The sequence below is a fragment of the Ascaphus truei genome, chromosome 6, assembly GCF_040206685.1.
Source record: "Ascaphus truei isolate aAscTru1 chromosome 6, aAscTru1.hap1, whole genome shotgun sequence".
In the NCBI taxonomy this organism is placed as follows: Eukaryota; Metazoa; Chordata; class Amphibia; order Anura; family Ascaphidae; genus Ascaphus; species Ascaphus truei.
Genome location: NC_134488.1, coordinates 125,404,786 through 125,425,555, shown reverse-complemented (window position 1 = coordinate 125,425,555; position 20,770 = coordinate 125,404,786). Strand labels below are relative to the sequence as shown.

The 20,770-nt window shown below is 42.2% G+C and overlaps 1 protein-coding gene across 2 annotated transcripts; it reads right to left on the bottom strand.

Moving 5' to 3' along the window:
* Window positions 1-547: 547 nt before the first annotated feature.
* Window positions 548-20,453, bottom strand: LOC142497844 (SCO-spondin-like). 2 transcript variants are annotated; one of them, XM_075606211.1, is made up of 6 exons: window positions 20,345-20,453; window positions 16,838-16,954; window positions 5,427-5,496; window positions 4,824-4,869; window positions 2,606-2,656; window positions 548-1,619 (listed from the first exon to the last, which is right to left on the bottom strand). In XM_075606211.1, exons 4-6 carry the CDS (start codon window positions 4,861-4,863, stop codon window positions 1,438-1,440), a joined length of 273 nt encoding a protein of 90 aa, XP_075462326.1. In that variant the 5' UTR covers window positions 4,864-4,869; window positions 5,427-5,496; window positions 16,838-16,954; window positions 20,345-20,453; the 3' UTR covers window positions 548-1,437. The 2 variants fall into 2 exon arrangements, with proteins under 2 accessions (XP_075462326.1, XP_075462325.1); XM_075606210.1 differs by lacking the exon at window positions 5,427-5,496 and having other exon boundaries at window positions 557-1,619.
* Between the last annotated feature and the right edge of the window lie 317 nt (window positions 20,454-20,770).

Below are 20,770 nucleotides of genomic sequence, written 5' to 3'. Positions count from 1 at the left end.
CCCAGAGACCCACACACACTGACTGAACCCCCAGACCCCCACACACACTGACTGAACCCCCCAGACCCCCACACACACTGACTGAACCCCCCAGACCCCCACACACACTGACAGACCCCCACACACACTGCCTGACCCCCCCAGACCCCCACACACACTGCCTTACCCCCCCAGACCTCCACACACACTGCCTGACCCCCCCAGACCTCCACACACTAACCGACCCCCCAGACCCCCACACACTGACCTCCCCAGACCCCCACACACACTCACAGTCACACGCACACGCACACTCAGTCACACTCACACTCAGTCACACTCACAGTCAGATGCACACTCAGTCACACTCACAGTCAGATGCACACGCACAGTCACACGCACACGCATAGTCACACGCACAGTCAAACGCACACGCTCAGTCACACGCACACTCTCAGTCACACGCACACTCTCAGTCACACGCACACTCTCAGTCACACGCACACTCTCAGTCACACGCACACTCTCAGTCACACGCACACTCTCAGTCACACGCACACTCTCAGTCACACGCACACTCTCAGTCACACGCACACTCTCAGTCACACGCACACTCTCAGTCACACGCACACTCTCAGTCACACGCACACTCTCAGTCACACGCACACTGTCACACGCGGAATTCACACTTAGTGCAAATAGCTAATACAGGGGATGTGTGCCGAGCACGCGCATTCTAAGTCAAATTTATTTGCGTTTTGTCATTGAGATTGTATTTTGATTTTTAATTAAAACATCACCAACACCAACACAAATACAATTTCTGTGACAAAAGTCAAAGAAGTTTCACTTACTATGCGCGTGCACAGCACACACAGCTTTTTTTATTTTTTTCTCCCAAGAAGTTGTATGGTGTGTTTATTGGGAATAGAGAGGGGTCCAGCACGAAGCATGGGTAAGTTATGTATTGTAGGAAATGGGTCTTTTCCTCAGAAAGTGCTAATACAGGGGAAACACATACTGTACATAATGAAACACATACAACAGTGTATTGAACCCCAATAAACACTGTTAAAGTGGAAATTGCATATGTCATCTTAACATGGGGATTGTAAAAATGTAAGATCTTGCGTTGATACTATAGTGTAAGAATGTAATAATATTTTTGACTCCAGGTTAGTTAAGCAGCGAGAAATCAAGGATAAGACATTAAAGCTTGGCAGCTTTAAAATAAGTGATGTGCTAATTAATACACATTGGTACCATGGATTTACACCAATAGTACTATTGCTTGGGGCACTGAGAAGGGGGGATGCATTTGTCATTATAACGAACCAAGCCTTGTTCACATTTGCACCCCGGTTGACACTTAAGTGTGAATGGTCTATCCACATCCAAATAGTTACTGCATGTGTTCTGACAGTGGGCTGTGCAGCTATCACAAATCTCCGCAGGACCTCAGATGATGCACTGTTCCTTGGTTATACAGTTGGGGGAGTTGCGAGATTCTAGGACGTAGCCAGGTTTGCAGGAGCAGCCAGGTCGACACCTTTCAGGGCAGGTAACTGGTCTGTTGTCGCAGCATTTAGGGCAAGGCTTACAAGGGTAATAAAACTGAGTGTTCGCACCGCAGACAAAATCTGGGGAGGGAATACAGCTACAATGAGAACAGCACAGAGGAAAGTCAGACAATACTTGGATGGAAAAGGCTAGAGAGAGGATGGAGAATCTCCTTACACAGTAGACTGAAGCAGTTACCAGTATTAGCACTGCTATGGAAACAGTATTCTTTGGCCCTTATTGTCTCTTCACTTAATTTATCACACTGTTGCACGGTGCCAATCTCTCCCTAACCTGGATGTTACAGCTTCTAATAGTGCAGGAATTTATCTCAGATTTAATCTCTTACCACCTGCATAATCTGGTACACTCTCAGCTATTTGAGGTGGAAGATAAGGAGGATGAGGATGAGGTGAAGGAGAAGGAAGAGGAGGAGGAGATTTTATGTTGGTTGTGACACTACATGTTACATACAGTACTTGCTCCCTTTCTGTGACTCAGATTTGCAGGTGATGAAGCTTAGTTAGTATAGCGTTACCTCCAACTGTTCCTACATTATTTAGCAGGTACTGTACTTACTGTATTTGTTTTTCATATACCTATTTAAACAAGATGGGCCTATTGTACCAAACTCTGCCTGTGGATGAGAGCTGAGGAGCCCCGCCACCCCCCAGTGATAACTGATTTGATAACTTCCCTATAACCAGCTTATTATCACCAATTATATTTCATGTATATATTAGTACATACAAATAAATGAAGAAACACAAGTGTTTTATGGTGAAATGATCTGTGCAAATTATACACTGCATGTGTGATGGCTCCTTAATAAGAGGTGCTCACGTGATTCTATGCTTCTGTACCCCTCATTGACAGAAGGGATAAAGTGTACTGCACCTATTTACATGTACCAACGTTGGTGCATGGCTGTCATGTACTATATATCTGAAGTCTGCAAGTGGAGCAAACATCTATAATAGAGACAAATACCCTTTCCTATCAAGTAACATTAATAAATAAATACCATGGGACCATCTCCTCACTGGCCAGTTTCTATGAGACTTACCTTCTGGCTCTGATAAAAGTTCCCCTGATGTCACCAGCAACAGAGACATAGCTGTGAATAAGAAAAGAGAGGTCAACTAGTATGGCCCACCACTGAAATGAAACAGGACATTTGGTAAATGTACTGATGCAGCGGCCGTTATTCGAACACATCACGGCGCCGATTTTGCGTTCTCTGCTGTTCCCCACGCAGCATGAGCGCAGCCAATCGCCCCAGGCACCTGCGCTTATCGCGGATGTTTTGTTTGAATTTCATGGATTCTGTTTCTTCGTTTGCAATAAAATGGATGAATTGTAATGTGTACAGTACTGTGCTACTGTGCTACTGTGTCAATGTCATGTTTTTAATAGCCAGAACACTAAAATTGGTTTTTGTGCACTCGCCGCGCTCGCATCTTAGTGCGGGAAGGCTGGAATTCATCCCGCAGTCTCAAATCGGGATTCCGATGTACATGACGCGTGAAGTGTTCGAATAACGGCCACTGCATCAGTAGTCCACATTCAGAAGCAAAGTTCTATCTCTCTCCCTGTTTCTATCCTTTATCCTGTGCTATCGAAATTCCCTCATCAAAGAATTCAAAAGCCTCATATCGCTGAATCGCTGCATCACTCTATCGCTACATCGCTCTTCACTGCATCACTACATCACTGCATCACTGCATCACTGCATCGCTCATCACTACATCACTGCATTGTTACATCGCTAAATCACTGCATCGCTAAATCACTACATCACTGCATCACTACATCGCTAAATCACTGCATCACTACATCGCTAAATCACTGCATCACTACATCGCTAAATCACTGCATCACTACATCGCTACATCACTCATTGCTGCATCGCTGCATCACTGCATTGCTCATCACTACATCGCTGCATTGTTACATCGCTAAATCACTACATTGCTGCATCACTACATCGCTAAATCACTACATCGCTGCATCGCTGCATCGCTGCATCGCTACATCATTGCATCGCTAAATCACTACATCACTGCATCACTACATCGCTACATCACTGCATCGCTACATCGCTACATCACTGCATCACTGCATCACTGCATCGCTACATCGCTAAATCACTACATCGCTACATCGCTAAATCACTGCATCACTACATCGCTAAATCACTGCATCACTACATCGCTAAATCGCTACATCGCTAAATCACTACATCACTGCATCGCTGCATCACTACATCACTGCATCGCTACATCACTGCATTGCTGCATCACTACATCACTGCATCGCTACATCGCTGCATCACTACATTACTGCATCGCTACATCGCTACATCACTGCCTTACTGCATCAATTCATCACTAATCACTTCATCACTTAATTGCTGCATCACTACATCGCTATATCGCTACATCACTACATCACTACATCATTGCATCGCTGCATCACTACATCACTACATCACTACATCACTGCATCATTGCATCGCTGCATCACTACATTACTACATCATTGCATCGCTGCATCACTACATCACTACATCACTACATCACTGCATCATTGCATCGCTGCATCACTACATTACTACATCATTGCATCACTACATCATTGCATCGCTATATCGCTACATCATTGCATCGCTGCATCGCTACATCATTGCATCGCTGCATCACTACATCACTACATCGCTGCATCGCTACATCACTGCATCAATTCATCACTTAATCACTTCATCACTGCATCGGTGCATCGGTGCATCGCTACATCACAACATCGCTACATCACTGCATTACTGCATCAATTCATCACCTAATCACTTCATCACTGCATCGGTGCATCGCTACATCACAACATCGCTACATCACTGCATTGCTGCATCGCTACATAACTGCATTACTGCATCAATTCATCACCTAATCACTTCATCGCTGCATCGCTACATCTCTGCATTGCTGCATCTCTACATCACTTTGTGTAAGTGCATTACTATACATTGCTTCAGTTTTGAACCTGTGAGCAGTGTGAGCACTAGTAACAGAAGACGCTATGGGAGGAAATAGTTGTAATATTATAAGGATTATAAATATGTGATTAGATGTCCGATGTGACCAACAAGAGTGGCAGGTTTCTTGCAAATTCTGCAGCGGCAAAGTGACACAAACTGAATTTATTGCTCTGGGATACGGCCCTCGACACTTATCCCACTTGCCCTCTCTGTCCACCTTTCTGGTTCTCTTCTGCAGATATGTACTCACCGAATGTCAGTAACAGTGGGGAGAAGTACTTGTGAAGCATCTTGACCTGTTAGGAACAAATTGAAGACCAGATTCACTGATGGGTGCTAAGCTTTAGCATGACTTTCTTTCACATGTTTACGAGTGTGGACATTAAAAGGGACGGGCACCTCTCCCTTTGAAAATAGTTTTGACTCCATGTTGTGGTATTTTGGGACATGTTTCAAAGCTTTAGCATGACTAATCTCCCATTTATTTGAGTGGGAGTTACGGTATGCTAAAGCTCAGCACCATTTAATGCACCTGTGTCATATTTAGCAATTTATACCTTCGGCTCTCCTCTATATGTGTTTCAGGCTTACCCCAGATGTCAAGGCAGATATGGGAAGTAGAAACGATGCTTTAGTACCGTACCAAGAACAATAAAGTTCTGTGTACCAGTATGACAAAACAGTGGGTGAGAAGGTATTACAGTATAACCATATAATGTGATAATTGCAAGTAAGTGTTTATGAAGGTATTCAGTTGACAGATGTTCCCTGAAAGCAAGATTAAGTGATGCTGTCCCAATCCCCCAACATCATTGGGAATGTCCCACTTCAATGAAGAACAATCAATACTCACAGTCTCTCAAGGCAAGTCTTCTAAGTAATCACCCACTTCCTGATACTGAGAGAAAGCGTGTGCAGATGTGCTGAAGCAGAATCCAGGAGATATAGAAGAGAGATGGCGCACAGCAAGAATGAAGGGAGAAGGGACCAAATAATGCAAAAAAACACTTTAATGGCAAGACATGTAGACAGAGGTAAACCTCCTACGCAGACAGAAGTAATCCTCCTACGCAGACAGAGGTAATCCTCCTACGCAGACAGAGGTAATCCTCCTATGCAGACAGAGGTAATTCTACTATGCAGACAGAGGTAATCCTCCTACGCAGACAGAGGTAATATCCTACGCAGACAGAGGTAATCCTCCTACACAGACAGAGGTAATCCTCCTACGCAGACAGAGGTAATCCTTCTACACAGACAGAGGTAATCCTCCTACGCAGAGATAATCCTTTTACGCAGACAGAGGTAATTCTCCTACGCAGACAGAGGTAATCCTCCTACGCAGACAGAGGTAATCCTCCAACAGAGACAGAGGTAATCTTCCTACGCAGACAGAGGTAATCCTCCTACGCAGACAGAGGTAATCCTCCTATGCAGACAGAGGTAATCTTCCTACGCAGACAGAGGTAATCCTCCTACGCAGACAGAGGTAATCCTCCTATGCAGACAGAGGTAATCCTCCTACGCAGACAGAGGTAATCCTCCTACGCAGCCAGTGCTAATCCTCCTACACAGCCAGAGCTAATCCTCCTACGCAGCCAGAGCTAATCCTCCTATGCAGACAGAGGTAATCCTCCTACGCAGAAAGAGGTAATCCTCCTATGCAGACAGAGGTAATCCTCCTATGCAGACAGAGATAATCCTCCTACAGAGACAGAGGTAATCCTCCTACGCAGACAGAGGTAATCCTCCTACGCAGACAGACGTAATCCTCCTACGCAGACAGAGGTAATCCTTTTACGCAGAGGTAATCCTCCTACGCAGACAGAGGTAATCCTCCCATGCAGAGCGAATCCTCCTACGCAGACAGAGGTAATCCTCCCACGCAGACAGAGGTAATCCTCCTAGAGAGACAGAGGTAATCCTCCTAGAGAGACAGAGGTAATCCTCCTACGCAGACAGAGGTAATCCTCCTACGCAGACATAGGTAATCCTCCAACGCAGACAGAGGTAATCCTCCTACGCAGACAGAGGTAATCCTCCTACGCAGACAGAGGTAATCCTCCTACGCAGACAGAGGTAATCCTCCTACGCAGACAGAGGTAATCCTCCTATGCAGACAGAGGTAATCCTCCCATGCAGAGCGAATCCTCCTACGCAGAGGTAATCCTCCTAGAGAGACAGAGGTAATCCTCCCACGCAGACATAGGTAATCCTCCTATGCAGACAGAGGTAATCCTCACATGCAGAAAGAGGTAATCCTCCCACGCAGACAGAGGTAATCCTCCCACGCAGACAGAGGTAATCCTCCCACACAGACAGAGGTAATCCTCCTACACAGACAGAGGTAATCCTCCTACAGAGACAGAGGTAATCCTCCTACAGAGACATAGGTAATCCTCCTACAGCTGTCAGTATTTCGATCCCACCACCTCTAGTACGTCATTTTAATACCCATTATTTTATATATGTGTTGAATCAATAAAGTTTATTTTAAATCATACACTAATCACCAGAGGGTGAACTCGAGTGCTACACTGGGTTCTTCTCTATCCTTTCTACCAATCCTACTACAGAGACAGAGGTAATCCTCCAACAGAGACAGAGGTAATCCTCCTACGCAGACAGAGGTAATCCTCCCACGCAGACAGAGGTAATCCTCCTACGCAGACAGAGGTAATCCTCCTACAGAGACAGAGGTAAACCTCCTACGCAGATAGAGGTAATCCTCCTACGTGGACAGAGGTAATCCTCCTATGCAGACAGAGGTAATCCTCCTACACAGACAGAGGTAATCCTCCTACGCAGACAGAGGTAATCCACCTACGCAGACAGAGGTAATCCACCTACGCAGACAGAGGTAATCCTCCTACACAGACAGAGGTAATCCTTCTACGCGTTTCGTACAAAGGTACTTTATAAAGGAGTTCGTTCTGCCTCTCTTCTATTACATGAACTGGATTATGTTATGGGAAGTATATGAAATATAGAATACAAATAAACTACTACACATGTATATATACAGTATATATACAGTATATATATATATATATTATATATATATATATATATATATATATATATATATATATATATATATATATATATATATATATATATATATATATATATATATATATATATACTGTGTATATATACTTTATTACACCTCTAAATTGTGACTCTGTGCAATTATTTACAGTGTGTATTGTTTAAAAATCCCTTATGGAGTGAAGTAGATTATAATGTGTTATCCAAATATTTTGTTGGAGACTTGTAATCACATTAATATGTGTGTCTATACAATAAGTATATCTACTTCGACATCCCTTGAACCCACGGATTATATCCTTATGTGGAGTATATATATATATATATATATATATATATATATATATATATACACTCCATTATATCCTTATGTGGAGTATATATATATATATATATATATATATATATATATATATATATATATATATATATATATATATATATATATATATACTCCACATAAGGATATAATCCGTGGGTTCAAGGGATGTCGAAGTAGATATACTTATTGTATAGACACACATATTAATGTGATTACAAGTCTCCAACAAATTATTTGGATAACACATTATAATCTACATCACTCCATAAGGGATTTTTAAACAATACAGTACACACTGTAAATAATTGCACAGAGTCACAATTTAGAGATGTAATAAAGTTTTATTGTTTTTTATTTTTAATCTGGGTGGCTGACCTTGGATCAATTATAGTCAATTTTTTAGCAAGTAAACTGTCAATCGCAAATATATATACACATGGCAACATAGAGTGCATTCTAGTGGAGGATTCTTTCTCTGAATATTCTTTGATCATGTCTGGTATCCTCCTACACAGACAGAGGTAAACCTCCTACGCAGACAGCGTTTATCCTCATACGCAGACAGAGGTAATCCTCCTACTTGTTTCGTACAAAGGTACTTTATAAAGGAGTTTGTTCTGTCTCTCTTCTATTACCCCAGATGTCATCACTATATATATATATATATATATATATATATATATATATATATATATATATATATATATATATATATATATATATATATATATATATATATATATATATATATATTTAGTTATACGTTACCGTTCCAAGGATTGGTAAACAAGAGACAGCACTCAATGCTGAAAATCAAAGTGTATTAGTGATAGCAAAAATACATCCAGAAACCCAATGTTTCGGTCCTACAGAATGGGACCTTCCTCAGGGGGGTATCCCCCTGAGGAAGGTCCCATTCTGTAGGCCTGAAACGTTGGGTTTCTGGATGTATTTTTGCTATCACTAATACACTTTGATTTTCAACATTGAGTGCTGTCTCTTGTTTACCAATCATTGGAACGGTAACGTATAACTACATTCTCTATATGGGACGTGCACCTGTGGCTTACCAGCATCTATTGGAGTGCCAACTGCCTTACCTGACTATATATATATATAGGACCTTCCTCAGGGTGGTGCTACGAGGACCGAAACGTTGGTCAAGTTTTGTGCTGTATTCACCTTTCAATACAGGTTTTTTTCACTTACCTTTGAGTGCTGTCTTCTGTCTGGTCTTGCTGGGGTTGACTGCTTTGTCTACTTATCTTTATAGGACATGCACCTCATCTGTTATTCTGTCTTTGGAGTGCTATCTGCCCTCTATTTCTGTGTGTGTGTATATATATATATATATATATATATATATATATATATATATATATATATATATATATATATATATATATATATATATATATATATATATATATATATATACTTATATATATATATATATATATATATACTAACACAGAAAAAAGAATCCCCTGAATAGCACTCTAACATACACAAAATGTATCCAAAAAAGATTATTAATCACATACACATAAATGGTTAAAATGAGGAGCAGTGGTGACCTACAAAGCAGATATAAACTGAACCTTAAGGTGTGGGGAAAAATGCTACACTGCAGTAACAAGGACAAAGTGTGTAAATAAAGTGTTGAGGCAAGAAATTCTTGCATAAAAACACTCAGACCGGCCGGGGCTTGTCTGTCTCATCTAGGATGCGGTGGTGATCTCAGCTGTCTCTCCACTGAATCTTGCAGTCCGTGCTCCAAGCAACCCTGGGAGCATGTGCAATGCAGTGGCTGAGACTCACGCTCCCTGAACCTACGAGCAGTTAAGCTGTGGATATCTGCTATCACTCTACTCTACTCTGCTGGACATTTTGCTGTACACTCAGGACTGGTCTAAGTACTTTTGCTACCTATTTTGGCTTGTTATTTATATCTGCCAATTTTTTGCTCATCTGTGTGTGTCATATCTATAGGCTTGGATCATATAACTAACTTATATTATTAACTCATTCATTTCCTTGCTTGTTAGTTACACACTAGTGAGCTTTTTAAGTGAGAAGTTATAGTTAGACTATAGTTTGACTAGAGGTGACTGGTGACTGCATCTTTCTGCAAACTCTTTTACTCACGACAACGAACGGTAAGCTACTCAGATCACACTATGATCCCATGCTTGCTAACCTGCATATTTTAACTCCCCACCCCTTTACAACTTATTTCACTGCAGCCTCTCCCAAAACTGAGTGCACAATACACTGAAACCCTGAACTGACTCTAGCATTGCAATGCACCAAAACATTTGACAAGGAACAGGCACACCCATGCTGTTTAGTCTGCACACACTCACTTTGTTCACAACAGCTCCTTGCAGCACTGCCTACCTCTGGCATCATGAACCTGCTATGTATTTTAACTTTTTTCTTTCTCCTGGCCTCATGGAGATGTTACTCCCTCTACCCACTACAAACTCCTCCATCCTGGCCCACACCCAACATCACCATACACCCTGGACTGCTCAAAAGCCTTGCACTATCTACTGAATGTTGGTGGAGAACTCTAAAAAGCAGCACACCAACCACTGCTCACTCTAATAGCATACACCACAAATTTACAACCTACAAACAACTACCCAAATTCCTACTTGTACTGTTACTCTCTTTAGCAGGTGATATTGAACCTAACCCAGGTCCTCCCATTTCAGCTCTGTCCCATGCCCATGAGAATCCCACCTTTAAATTCCAAAAAGGGCTATCTGTCGCCCATATAAACATCCGGCGCCTGCTGCCCAAACTGGACGAACTAAGGGCATGGTGCCTTATGCATAAATCCAAAGCCATCATTCTTACAGAAACATGGCTATCCCCTAAAACCCCTGATGCAAATATCGCCATTCAGGGATACTCCATTTTTAGGAGAGATAGGTCAAAGAGAGGAGGAGGGGTGATATTTTATATTGCAGACACCTTACAATTTACAATGATAAATTGCCCCCCCCAAGCCCACCCTATTTTGAAATTCTAGTTGGCAAAATCTGCCTCCCCTTTTCTAAGCCAATCTTGCTTGCTGGCATCTACCGCCCCCCTAAAGCCCCTCTACAATCCCTGACTGATATCACCCAATTTCTTGGCTCCATTTCCTCTCTGAATGAGAAGAGTGAGCTGCTAGTTCTTGGAGATTTCAACTTCAATTGGCTTGACCCTAAAAACCACAAAATCTAGATACAACTGAAGTCACTTAAACTATCGCAAGTCATTTCCCAACCCACACGGATAAACCTGAAATCGCATAACCATTCCTTGCTAGACTGGATTGTCTCCTCAAACCCCAGCAGAATCCAATCCTCTGGCATCCTTCCTGACATTTTTAGTGACCATGCAATAGTGTACTGTGTAAGGAAAATTAAAACGCCCCAATCAAGCCCTAAAGTTCTCCTCACTAGAACATTTAAAAACTTTAACCCACAACAGTTTCTGGATGACCTTACCAACTGCCCATGGCACAGAATCGATTTAATTCCCGACCATCTGCGCGTGACTATTTCCAATCAGAGTTCTTAAAACTCTGCGATACCCATGCTCCACTACGTAAAATAAGGGTACTGGGGGCCCACCTTCCATGGGTTACAACTGACCTTATTGCACTCTACCAGCTCAGGGATACCTTGTGGAAAAGCTACAAAGTAACTGGCACTACAAAGGATCTCAATCACTACAGATGCATGCGGAACATGTGCACAAGGCAAACAAGGCATGCAAAAGCACAATATTACTCTGACAATCTCCACCAAAATACAACAAACCCAGCTAACTTCTGGAAGGTTATCAACAATATATTCCAGCCTCCTAACCATCAACAACCAAGTAATATCACTAAGGGGGATATTACTCTGACAAACCCCTCTGACATTGCAAATGCATTCAATGATTACTTTGTGGGGTGCGCCACTAACGTATTAGCAAAACGCAGCCCAAACCACAAACCTGAATCTCATCCTGGGAGTACCCCTATAGTCCCACCCCCTCCCAACACTGCCCACATTTTTCAATTTGGCCCAGTATCTGAAGAGGAGATTATACAAGCACTCCTCAAACTAAAACTAAGTAGCCAATGTGGACCTGACTTACTACAATCTAGGTTCCTACGACTTGGTGCCCCAGCCATTGCCAAACCAATTGCGTCCATAGTCAACTCTATCCTGTCTGCAGGCCATATCCCTAAGACCTGGAAAACTGCCAGAGTTGTCCCAATCTTCAAAGGTGGGGACAAAAACACTGTCTCAAACTACAGGCCAATCTCACTTCTCCCAATTCTATCCAAAGTCATGGAAAAATGTGTCCACTCCCAATAAAGCGATTTCTATACCAAGACAAATTTCCCTAGCCAATTCCAATCTGGGTTTCGTCCAAACACTCCACGGTAACTACCCTGCTAAAAGTTTGCAATGAAATCCAGTGTGGAATGGAACGAGGACAACTCACTGGTGCAGTATTCCTAGATTTTGCAAAGGCTTTTGACACAGTTGATCATGCTATCCTGCTCAACAAACTCCAGAGCTCTGGAATAGGGAAGCTTGCTTTAAACTGGTTTCAGTCCTACCTATCAGGAAGATCCCAACATGTGTCCATCTCAGGCTCTAACTCCAACCCCCTGGATATCACCTGTGGTGTCCCGCAAGGCTCTGTTCTGGGGCCCCTACTCTTCTCAGTGTTCATTAATGATCTTCCCACAGCTTGTAAGGAAGCCTCAATACACATGTATGCAGACGACACAATCCTATATGCACACAGCCATAGCCTCTCTAACCTTCAACACATACTTCAGTCTGACTTTTTGAGACTCGAAAACTGGATTTCCCAAAACAAACTGTTTTTAAACACTGACAAGACTGAAACAATGGTATTCGGGACCAAGACTACATTTTTAAAGCTTCCAGTGACTGAGCTCCTGATTAGAACCAACGCTAACACCACCCTAACCCCTGTCACTAGTTTTAAATACCTGGGCTTATGGTTTGACTCCCACTTAACATTTGGGATGCACATTGATATCCTGACAACCAAGACCTATGCCAAACTAGGGGCACTTTACAGGAACAAATCCTCCCTAAGTCTCCTGGTCAGAAAGTGTATCGCACAGCAGATGCTAATGCCAATTGTTGACTATGGAGGCATAGTATACGGCTCGGCACCTCAAACCCACCTTAGCAAACTTGACACCCTCTACAATTCAATTTGTCATTTTGTTCTCCAATGCAACTACAACACACATCACTGCGATATGCTCAAAGAACTAGATTGGTCATCACTCGAGTCTAGGCGCAAAGTTCACCTTTCCTATCTTGCCTTTAAATTCTTCATGGGCAAGCTACCCAGCTACCTGAATAAGCTCCTCACCCCTACCACATGCAGCACTTATCACCTGAGATCAGACTCCAAAAGACTGTTCATGGTCCCAAGGCTCAACAAAGTATCCGGACGTTCCTCCTTCTCCTACCGTGCACCCCAAAACTGGAACAACCTACCAAAGACTCTCACATCCACCACCAGTTTAAGTTCTTTCAAATCTAAGGCTGTCTCACATTTTAATCTGGTCTGTAACTGTTTCATACGCTCATAATATATATTTTCTTTAACTGTGCACGCAATGTCTTGTATATAATGTATACCTTGTTCATTTATGTAACTGTACTTGTAACCATGTATTATTTGTTTTACTCTGTGCCCAGGACATACTTGAAAACGAGAGGTAACTCTCAATGTATTACTTCCTGGTAAAATATTTTATAAATAAATAAATAAATAAATAAATAATACTAGCACTTCACACAGGGGGCATCAATTTAGGTAGTACCTGACCGGCCAGTCTGAGTGTTTTTATGCAAGAATTTTTTGCCTCTACACTTTATTTACACACTTTGGGCCTCATGCAGAGAGCAGCGCTATTTAAAATTGGAGAGGGGAATAAAATGTAACTTTAAGGAGAGTTTTTTTCTCCATATGCAGAAAGGGCATAAAACTGCATTTAGAATCCTTTCTGCATATGGAGAGTTTCAACCAGCGCTATAAGCGCTGTTGAAACTAGTGGGGAAAAAAATCTTTTTTTTTTTTTCTCCCCCACCGGCCGCCGAGCGCCAGCTTCTTGGTGAAGAAGCAAAATGTTGAAAATCGCGCCATTTTTTTGGCGCGAACAGCCACTAGATGGCGTTCGCGGCTCTCTGAATACGGCCGTTTTAAACACTGGAGAGATTTAGGTTCTCTCCAGCCGCGCGGCGAGTTTCAGGAAAAAAAAAAAAAATGGCGCTTTTTTTAAAACTCGCCATTATCTGCCTTTCTAAAGGCAGAATTTGGCAAAACATGCCGCTTTCCCTGTTAGCGCTGCTCTCTGCATGAGGCCCTTTGTCCTTGTTACTGCAGTGTAGCATTTTTCCCCACACCTTAAGGTTCAGTTTATATCAGCTTTGCAGGTAACCACTGCTCCTCATTTTAACCATTTATGTGTATGTGATTAATAAACTTTTTTTTATACATTTTGTGTATGTTAGAGTGCTATTCAGGGGATTCTTTTTTTCTGCGTTAGTTATCATATATTTCCCTTCCCCAGCACCGCCAGTAGTGTTTATTATTCACACTTCACCCAACTGGTTTTAGCACACTTAATTTTAGGTCTGTGCAGGTTATTTTTATGTTTCAATATATATAGATGTAGCCAGGTCCTCCCTGCCTGTCAAGCCCCCCCCCCTCACCTTGCTGGCGATTGCGGGTGCGCCGAGCCCAATGGCGGTCCCGTCGGCCGATCGCAAGAGTGGGGGCGGCCAGGATCCTGCTCGGGGGTTGCCGGGGACGCATGCGGCCGGTTGCCAGGGCCGCGATCGCTTTGTTAGGGGTAGGAGGTGAGTGCAGGGGTCAGTGACCCACTGCATTATTCCAGCAGCCCCCTAGGTCCCAGTTAGGTCCTGAGCCACTGTGTAGCTTGTTGTGCTATAGGGACAGGCCCTAGATAGGGACACTGCCCCATTAGCTATTTACATAGTCAGGGACACAGCGCTGAAGCCGTGCAGCCCTGCGAGGTGTGTTCTGGGCTCAGAACACCACCAAAGACACTGAGACTAAGGTGATATTATCCACGCCGGAATTCACCCAACGCAGTGCGGAGGACGGCGTCGGATTGGGCAGAATCCCTGTCGTAGTCTGCGGACCCCGGTGTGGGAGCCCCGGGCAGGTAACATTCTTCAAGTGCACCAACACTGTACAGCACTAGTAAGGGTGGGGGGTATCACGTGGGGACACTTACGAGGAGAGTGGCCAATGGCCTTGTATATTGCGATTGGACACGGTGTGAGTATAGACGGTGGTGGGAGCGGGGTGTATGTTATACCTTACCCAAATGCACCGTTGAATGTTATGTATAGTAGAATATAAGTTATGCGCATATATGCAGTAAAGCCTGTCCTGTTTTACAACTGTGTGTTTACCGTGATTGTTTCCTGTGAGGGCCTCCTCCCACTCCGTTGGGATCCCTCCCAGGTGGAGGCGTTGCACCACGAGATTATTATATGTATGTACCCCAGGCTCCCCAAGCGGAGGCTTAGGCTCCTGAGAGCCACACAGGTTACACAGCAGGTAGTAGCGTCTGTATTCACAGGGAATACCCGTTACATATATACAGTATATATATATATGTATATATATATATATATAGTACACTGCAGTTAAAGGTTTTCCTTTTCACTGAGCTTTTATCCTACCCTGTATGCAATCACACTGACACACAATGAGCACAATTACATTTAATCTTATTTTTCCCAAGATATTTTGTGGGAAAATTCACATCTAATCACCTTCTGCTGATTTATATGGGTTTGAAGGAACTTTGTTACAGAAAGTTAAACATGGTGCAATTAGTGATGAAGGCGCCTCTTATTGGGGAATGTTGGTCACCATTGTGACTGTCTGTGTGTGCCCCTCTCTAGCTGCCATGAGATTTAGGCTCATGGTTTAGGGAATTATATCACTGACATTTTCCATTTATCTCTCTAGCCCAATGGTGCTCAACTCCAGTCCTCAAGCCCCCCACCCCCCCCCCCCCAAAACAGGTTCGGTTTTCATGATATCCCAACTTCAGCCTCTGATTGAGCCACCTTTGCTGAAGCAGGGATATGAAGAGCTCCCCAGCAGGGGACAAACCAGTGCACAGCATAGATGAATAATCAGAAGGATTTATTAAATAAAAAACATGGACAAAAAAGAAAGCACTGATACAGTCACTCTAACGCGTTTCACACGCAGGGTGCTTTATCAAAGAGTTTTTTTGATTTTTTTTCTGAAGCAGGGATAGCCTTTAAACCTGATCTTGGTGGGGATGGTGCTTGAGGACTGGAGTTGAGCACCCCTGCTCTAGCCCTTACCTTGATGTTGATTCTGTGTACCCTTTCCATATAATGCGCCATGACTATCCTGTTGAATACGTGGATATTGATGTAGGACAATTCCACACTACTTAGTATAATGACATTGATCTTTTTGTTAGGGATTCCACTTCAATCCACAGTATATTCTGCTTTCCAGTCTGATGCTCTTATTCCTGTGTTGCATTTTGTTATTGGGATTGTCAGACTATAATGATTTGTATACTATAGTCAGTGCTGAATTACAAATATGTATTCGAACACACACACTTTCATCCCATCTTCTTCCGAGTAAAATACGGCCCCTCGGGAGAAGAAGCAGGTTATATATATATATACACCGCATTGTACCGCACCCAAATGAAGCTATTTTTTGATTATTGAAGCTCGGCTAACACGGTACTGATACCTCTACATATATATATATATATATATATATAATATATATATATATAAACGTTCTCTCACCTCTCTCAGCGCGGCTGTTTCACTCTGTTGTACTGTTCATGGTTCTCACAGATGCACTGCCTGCTCTTGCATAGTTTATGGCATTTAATGGCAGTTCCTGGATCTGGGTTGTGGCTGCTAACCAATCAAGAACATAGACGAGTATTGGGTAAAAGTAATTATAGGTTTGTGTTGCTTAAGATGGCAATTATACGTTGCTTCAAAAGAGCACTGACATAACTTGGCGCAAGACGCACCTCTTATCCAGTATTTTCTTTCCTTAATGACAGTATATAATTGGAATAAGGGAGTCCCCCTACCAGTCAGTAATTAAGAAGGGATATGAACGCAGCAAAAGTATGAGCCGGGTATCTCTATTGAAACCCAAAATCAAAAAACAAGATTGTAATAAAATAAGATTTATTGGCACATACAATCAGCAGTGGAACCAGCTGCGTGAAATCCTGCAAAAACATTGGCCAATTCTCATGATTGACTTAGACCTCAGACAACAACTCGGCCCCAAAGTGGAACTTACAAGCAGAAGATCTCCCAATCTTAGAGACAAATTGGTCCACAGCCACTACACCGTATCAAATACTACTACTTTTCTGTCAACATTTGACAGAAAGGGCTTTTTTAAATGTGGTGGCTGCTCTGCTTGTAAATTCGCTAAACAAACTTCCACTTTCAGGACTGTAAGGGCATTAATGAGTTTAAGGTACAACAATTTCTGACCTGTCGCTCGAAGGGGGTGATCTACTGCCTGTTGTGTCCTTGCAACAAAATATATGTAGGGATGACAACTAGGGAATTACGTTTTAGAATTATGGAACACAGTCGGAACATTAAAACAGCAAAAAGGGATTTAGAATCATCTAAGAAAATTACAACGGTAGCAAAACATGTTTTGCAGGAACACAATGCTGACAATTCACTTCTCTCCGCATTTGCAATAGAACGTGTCTCTCTGGGGATACTCGGAGGAGACTTTGAAAGAACACTTCTGCAACATGAATGCAGGTGGATTGTCACTTTGGGATCAATGCTACCCAATGGTCTTAATGACTATTTGGGATTTGCAATGTTCCTGTAATGATATCTGCTAACTCCATCCATAACTATGGCCTCCCTTTTTTGTATTTAAAACCCTTTTTTGCTTTCCAGATTATACAGAACAATGACGAGGTTCTTTTTTTGGGAACAACAAATTAATAAAATATTCTTTTTTAGGGGGTTTTGGTTGTAGGGGTTTAGGTTTAAACTGTTTTTTATAATTCATTTATCAAGTTTTCACAGTTATCCATACACCATCCCCACCTTATATATATTTTTTTAATTTATTGTTTCCCCTTCTGTATACTCTCTCTGTCTTTTTTCTCCTTTCCCCCTCTGTGATGAGATTGATTTGTGTGTTTTTTCATACAGGATATGGCTGTTGTTTAATGAAATGCATTAATCATTGTCTCTTTTTTCCTCTACTACTTTAGATCAGCTTTTACCATTTATGAGCAGGTTACTTTTGTTCCTGCTATGAAGATATACTATTATCCTGATGTGGCTCTATTTTCCCTATATGATAGGGGATCTATCAATACCAGAATTGATGTCGTTTAAACCTTACAGATGGTTCAGCAATGGACATCCCTACCACAGATGCATTTAATCATATGGTCTGTGGTCAATGGAAGCATCCTATACTAAGACCTATACATATCTATGGTTCTAATAAGTAGCCCTTGTTCTGGGATAAACTGGTGCTGAAAATATACTACATTGTGTTTTTTATGGCCAGAGAATACAATATTGTGCAATGAATCATCACTCAAGGCGCCTGAGATTCCAGATATGTCAATATAAATGCGCGAGGAATGATTCAACTAATCGCGCTGCTAAGAATCCTGTGTCAGTAAGGGCAATGTTAATGCCTCATCAAAGATGGCCGCCGCAACATGCGGGCTGTACTGAGCATGTGCGGATCTCATTGGCAGTTCTCGCGGGATTTCAGTGACGTCATCATGCTCTGGGAATAGGCATATAGAGAACATGATCTGCACCATAAAGAACTTACAGCGCCATCTAGCTGGAACCTTGCTTACATAGACCAATGACCATTACAATCAAGGGATAGATTACGTGCATCTGGTTTAAAGGGCGTTTTTGGCGCGAAATACAAAATTATACACAGCCTATTTAAGCGTTCTTGCTCCATGGCTCTAGTACCACTCGTGAAGAAGCCTTAGCGGGCGAAACGCGTTAGTGGGCTCTTTTTAATCAGTGCTGCTGCCGCCCCTGCCTACCTACACTCTTTCTTGGACTATGCAAACGTCCTTCATGCATGGACATTATCCTGTGGACTGTGCTGACCTATGATTGCAGTGCCATTTTACAAAGGTGCTGAGTATCATTCTAATCTCCCCTCTTTTTGTCCCATTACTTTGATTTATGTATTTGGGTCACTGAAGTATCTCTATTATATGTCTCCTTTGTTAGAATATTATTTCAGTGGCAATAGGTTGTTTTTCTGCTGTTATTTTATACTTTGCAAATGGTATAGCACATATGTTAATCTCTTTGCATTTTGGTATATCTTACCTTGTAGATTCATGATATCCTCCTACATGACGGCCGGTCTGTATTTTTCATTGTGGGAATTATGTTCCCCCAGTGATTTATCACTCTAGGATATCAGACTATTTATATGTGTTTATTATATTGCATTTGAGTTATTTTTTGTTTTTCTCCACATGTTTCTTATATTTAGTCAGGCAGGCTCTCCAGTTAGTTGTTTGTGTTTTTGATTTAATAAATTACCTTTTCTACTTTTGCATACATTTGTCTGAGTGCTTTTTAGAGGTTTTCTTTTTTGTGTTTCCATATTCATTATTTTCCTCCAGCACCACCTAGCAGTTTACACTCTTTCTGCGATATCTTTTTCAGATATACTCTTTGGGGCCTATGCAGAGAGCAGCGCTATTTCAAAACTCGCCATTTTTTGGAGAAAATCGCGCAGAAAATAGCGGAGTTCCGAAAAACGCGCCAATTTTTTTTTTCTATTTCTAAAACTCGCCTCGCGGCTGGCGAGAACCTCCATCTCGCCAGTTTTAAAAATATCCTTATGCAGAGAGGCGCGAATGGCATCTAGCGGCTGTTCGCGCCAATAAAATGGCGCGATTGTCTCCTTTTTGCCTCGCCAGAAAAAGTTGGCAAGAAGCTGCCGCTCGCGGCCATAGCAAAGGGAAAAAAAAGGCGCGAATTTTTCTTAACACATTTCTGCAGCGCGCATCTCGCCAATTTAAACTCGCCACACGCATTCATGTTAAACATAGCAGAATTCGCACATTTCTGCATATGGAGAATAAAACTCTCCAAAAAAGCTACTTTTTATTAAACTCGCCAATTTTAAAATTCGCTGCTCTCTGCATAGGCCCCTTAGTCTGATTAAGTTAGATTTAGACATTGCAATACTCATTGGTAGTTGATGCGGTATTCACTCTCTGTGTATGTCATATATTAACGTTCTCTCACCTGTCTCAGCGCGGCTGTTTCACTCTGTTGTACTGTTCATGGTTCTCACAGATGCACTGCCAGCTCTTGCATAGTTTATGGCAGTTCCTGGATTTGGGTTGTGGCTGCTAACCAATCAAGAACATAGACGAGTATTAGGTGAAAGTAATTATAGGTTTGAGTTGTTTAAGATGGCAATTATACGTTGCTTCAGAAGAGCACTGCCATAACTTGGCGCTAGACGCACGACATATCCAGTATTTTCTTTCCTTAATGACCGTATATAATTGGAATAAGGGAGTCCCCCTACCAGAGTTGAACAGCACCATTCCTAACTCAAGCGACCCACCACTTCTTTGTGTGTGCTGGTACCATGAACGTAAAATAAAACATGGTTGCTGGGGTTGTCCAATAGGAGGCTGCCATATTTGGTAGACATTTACTGGA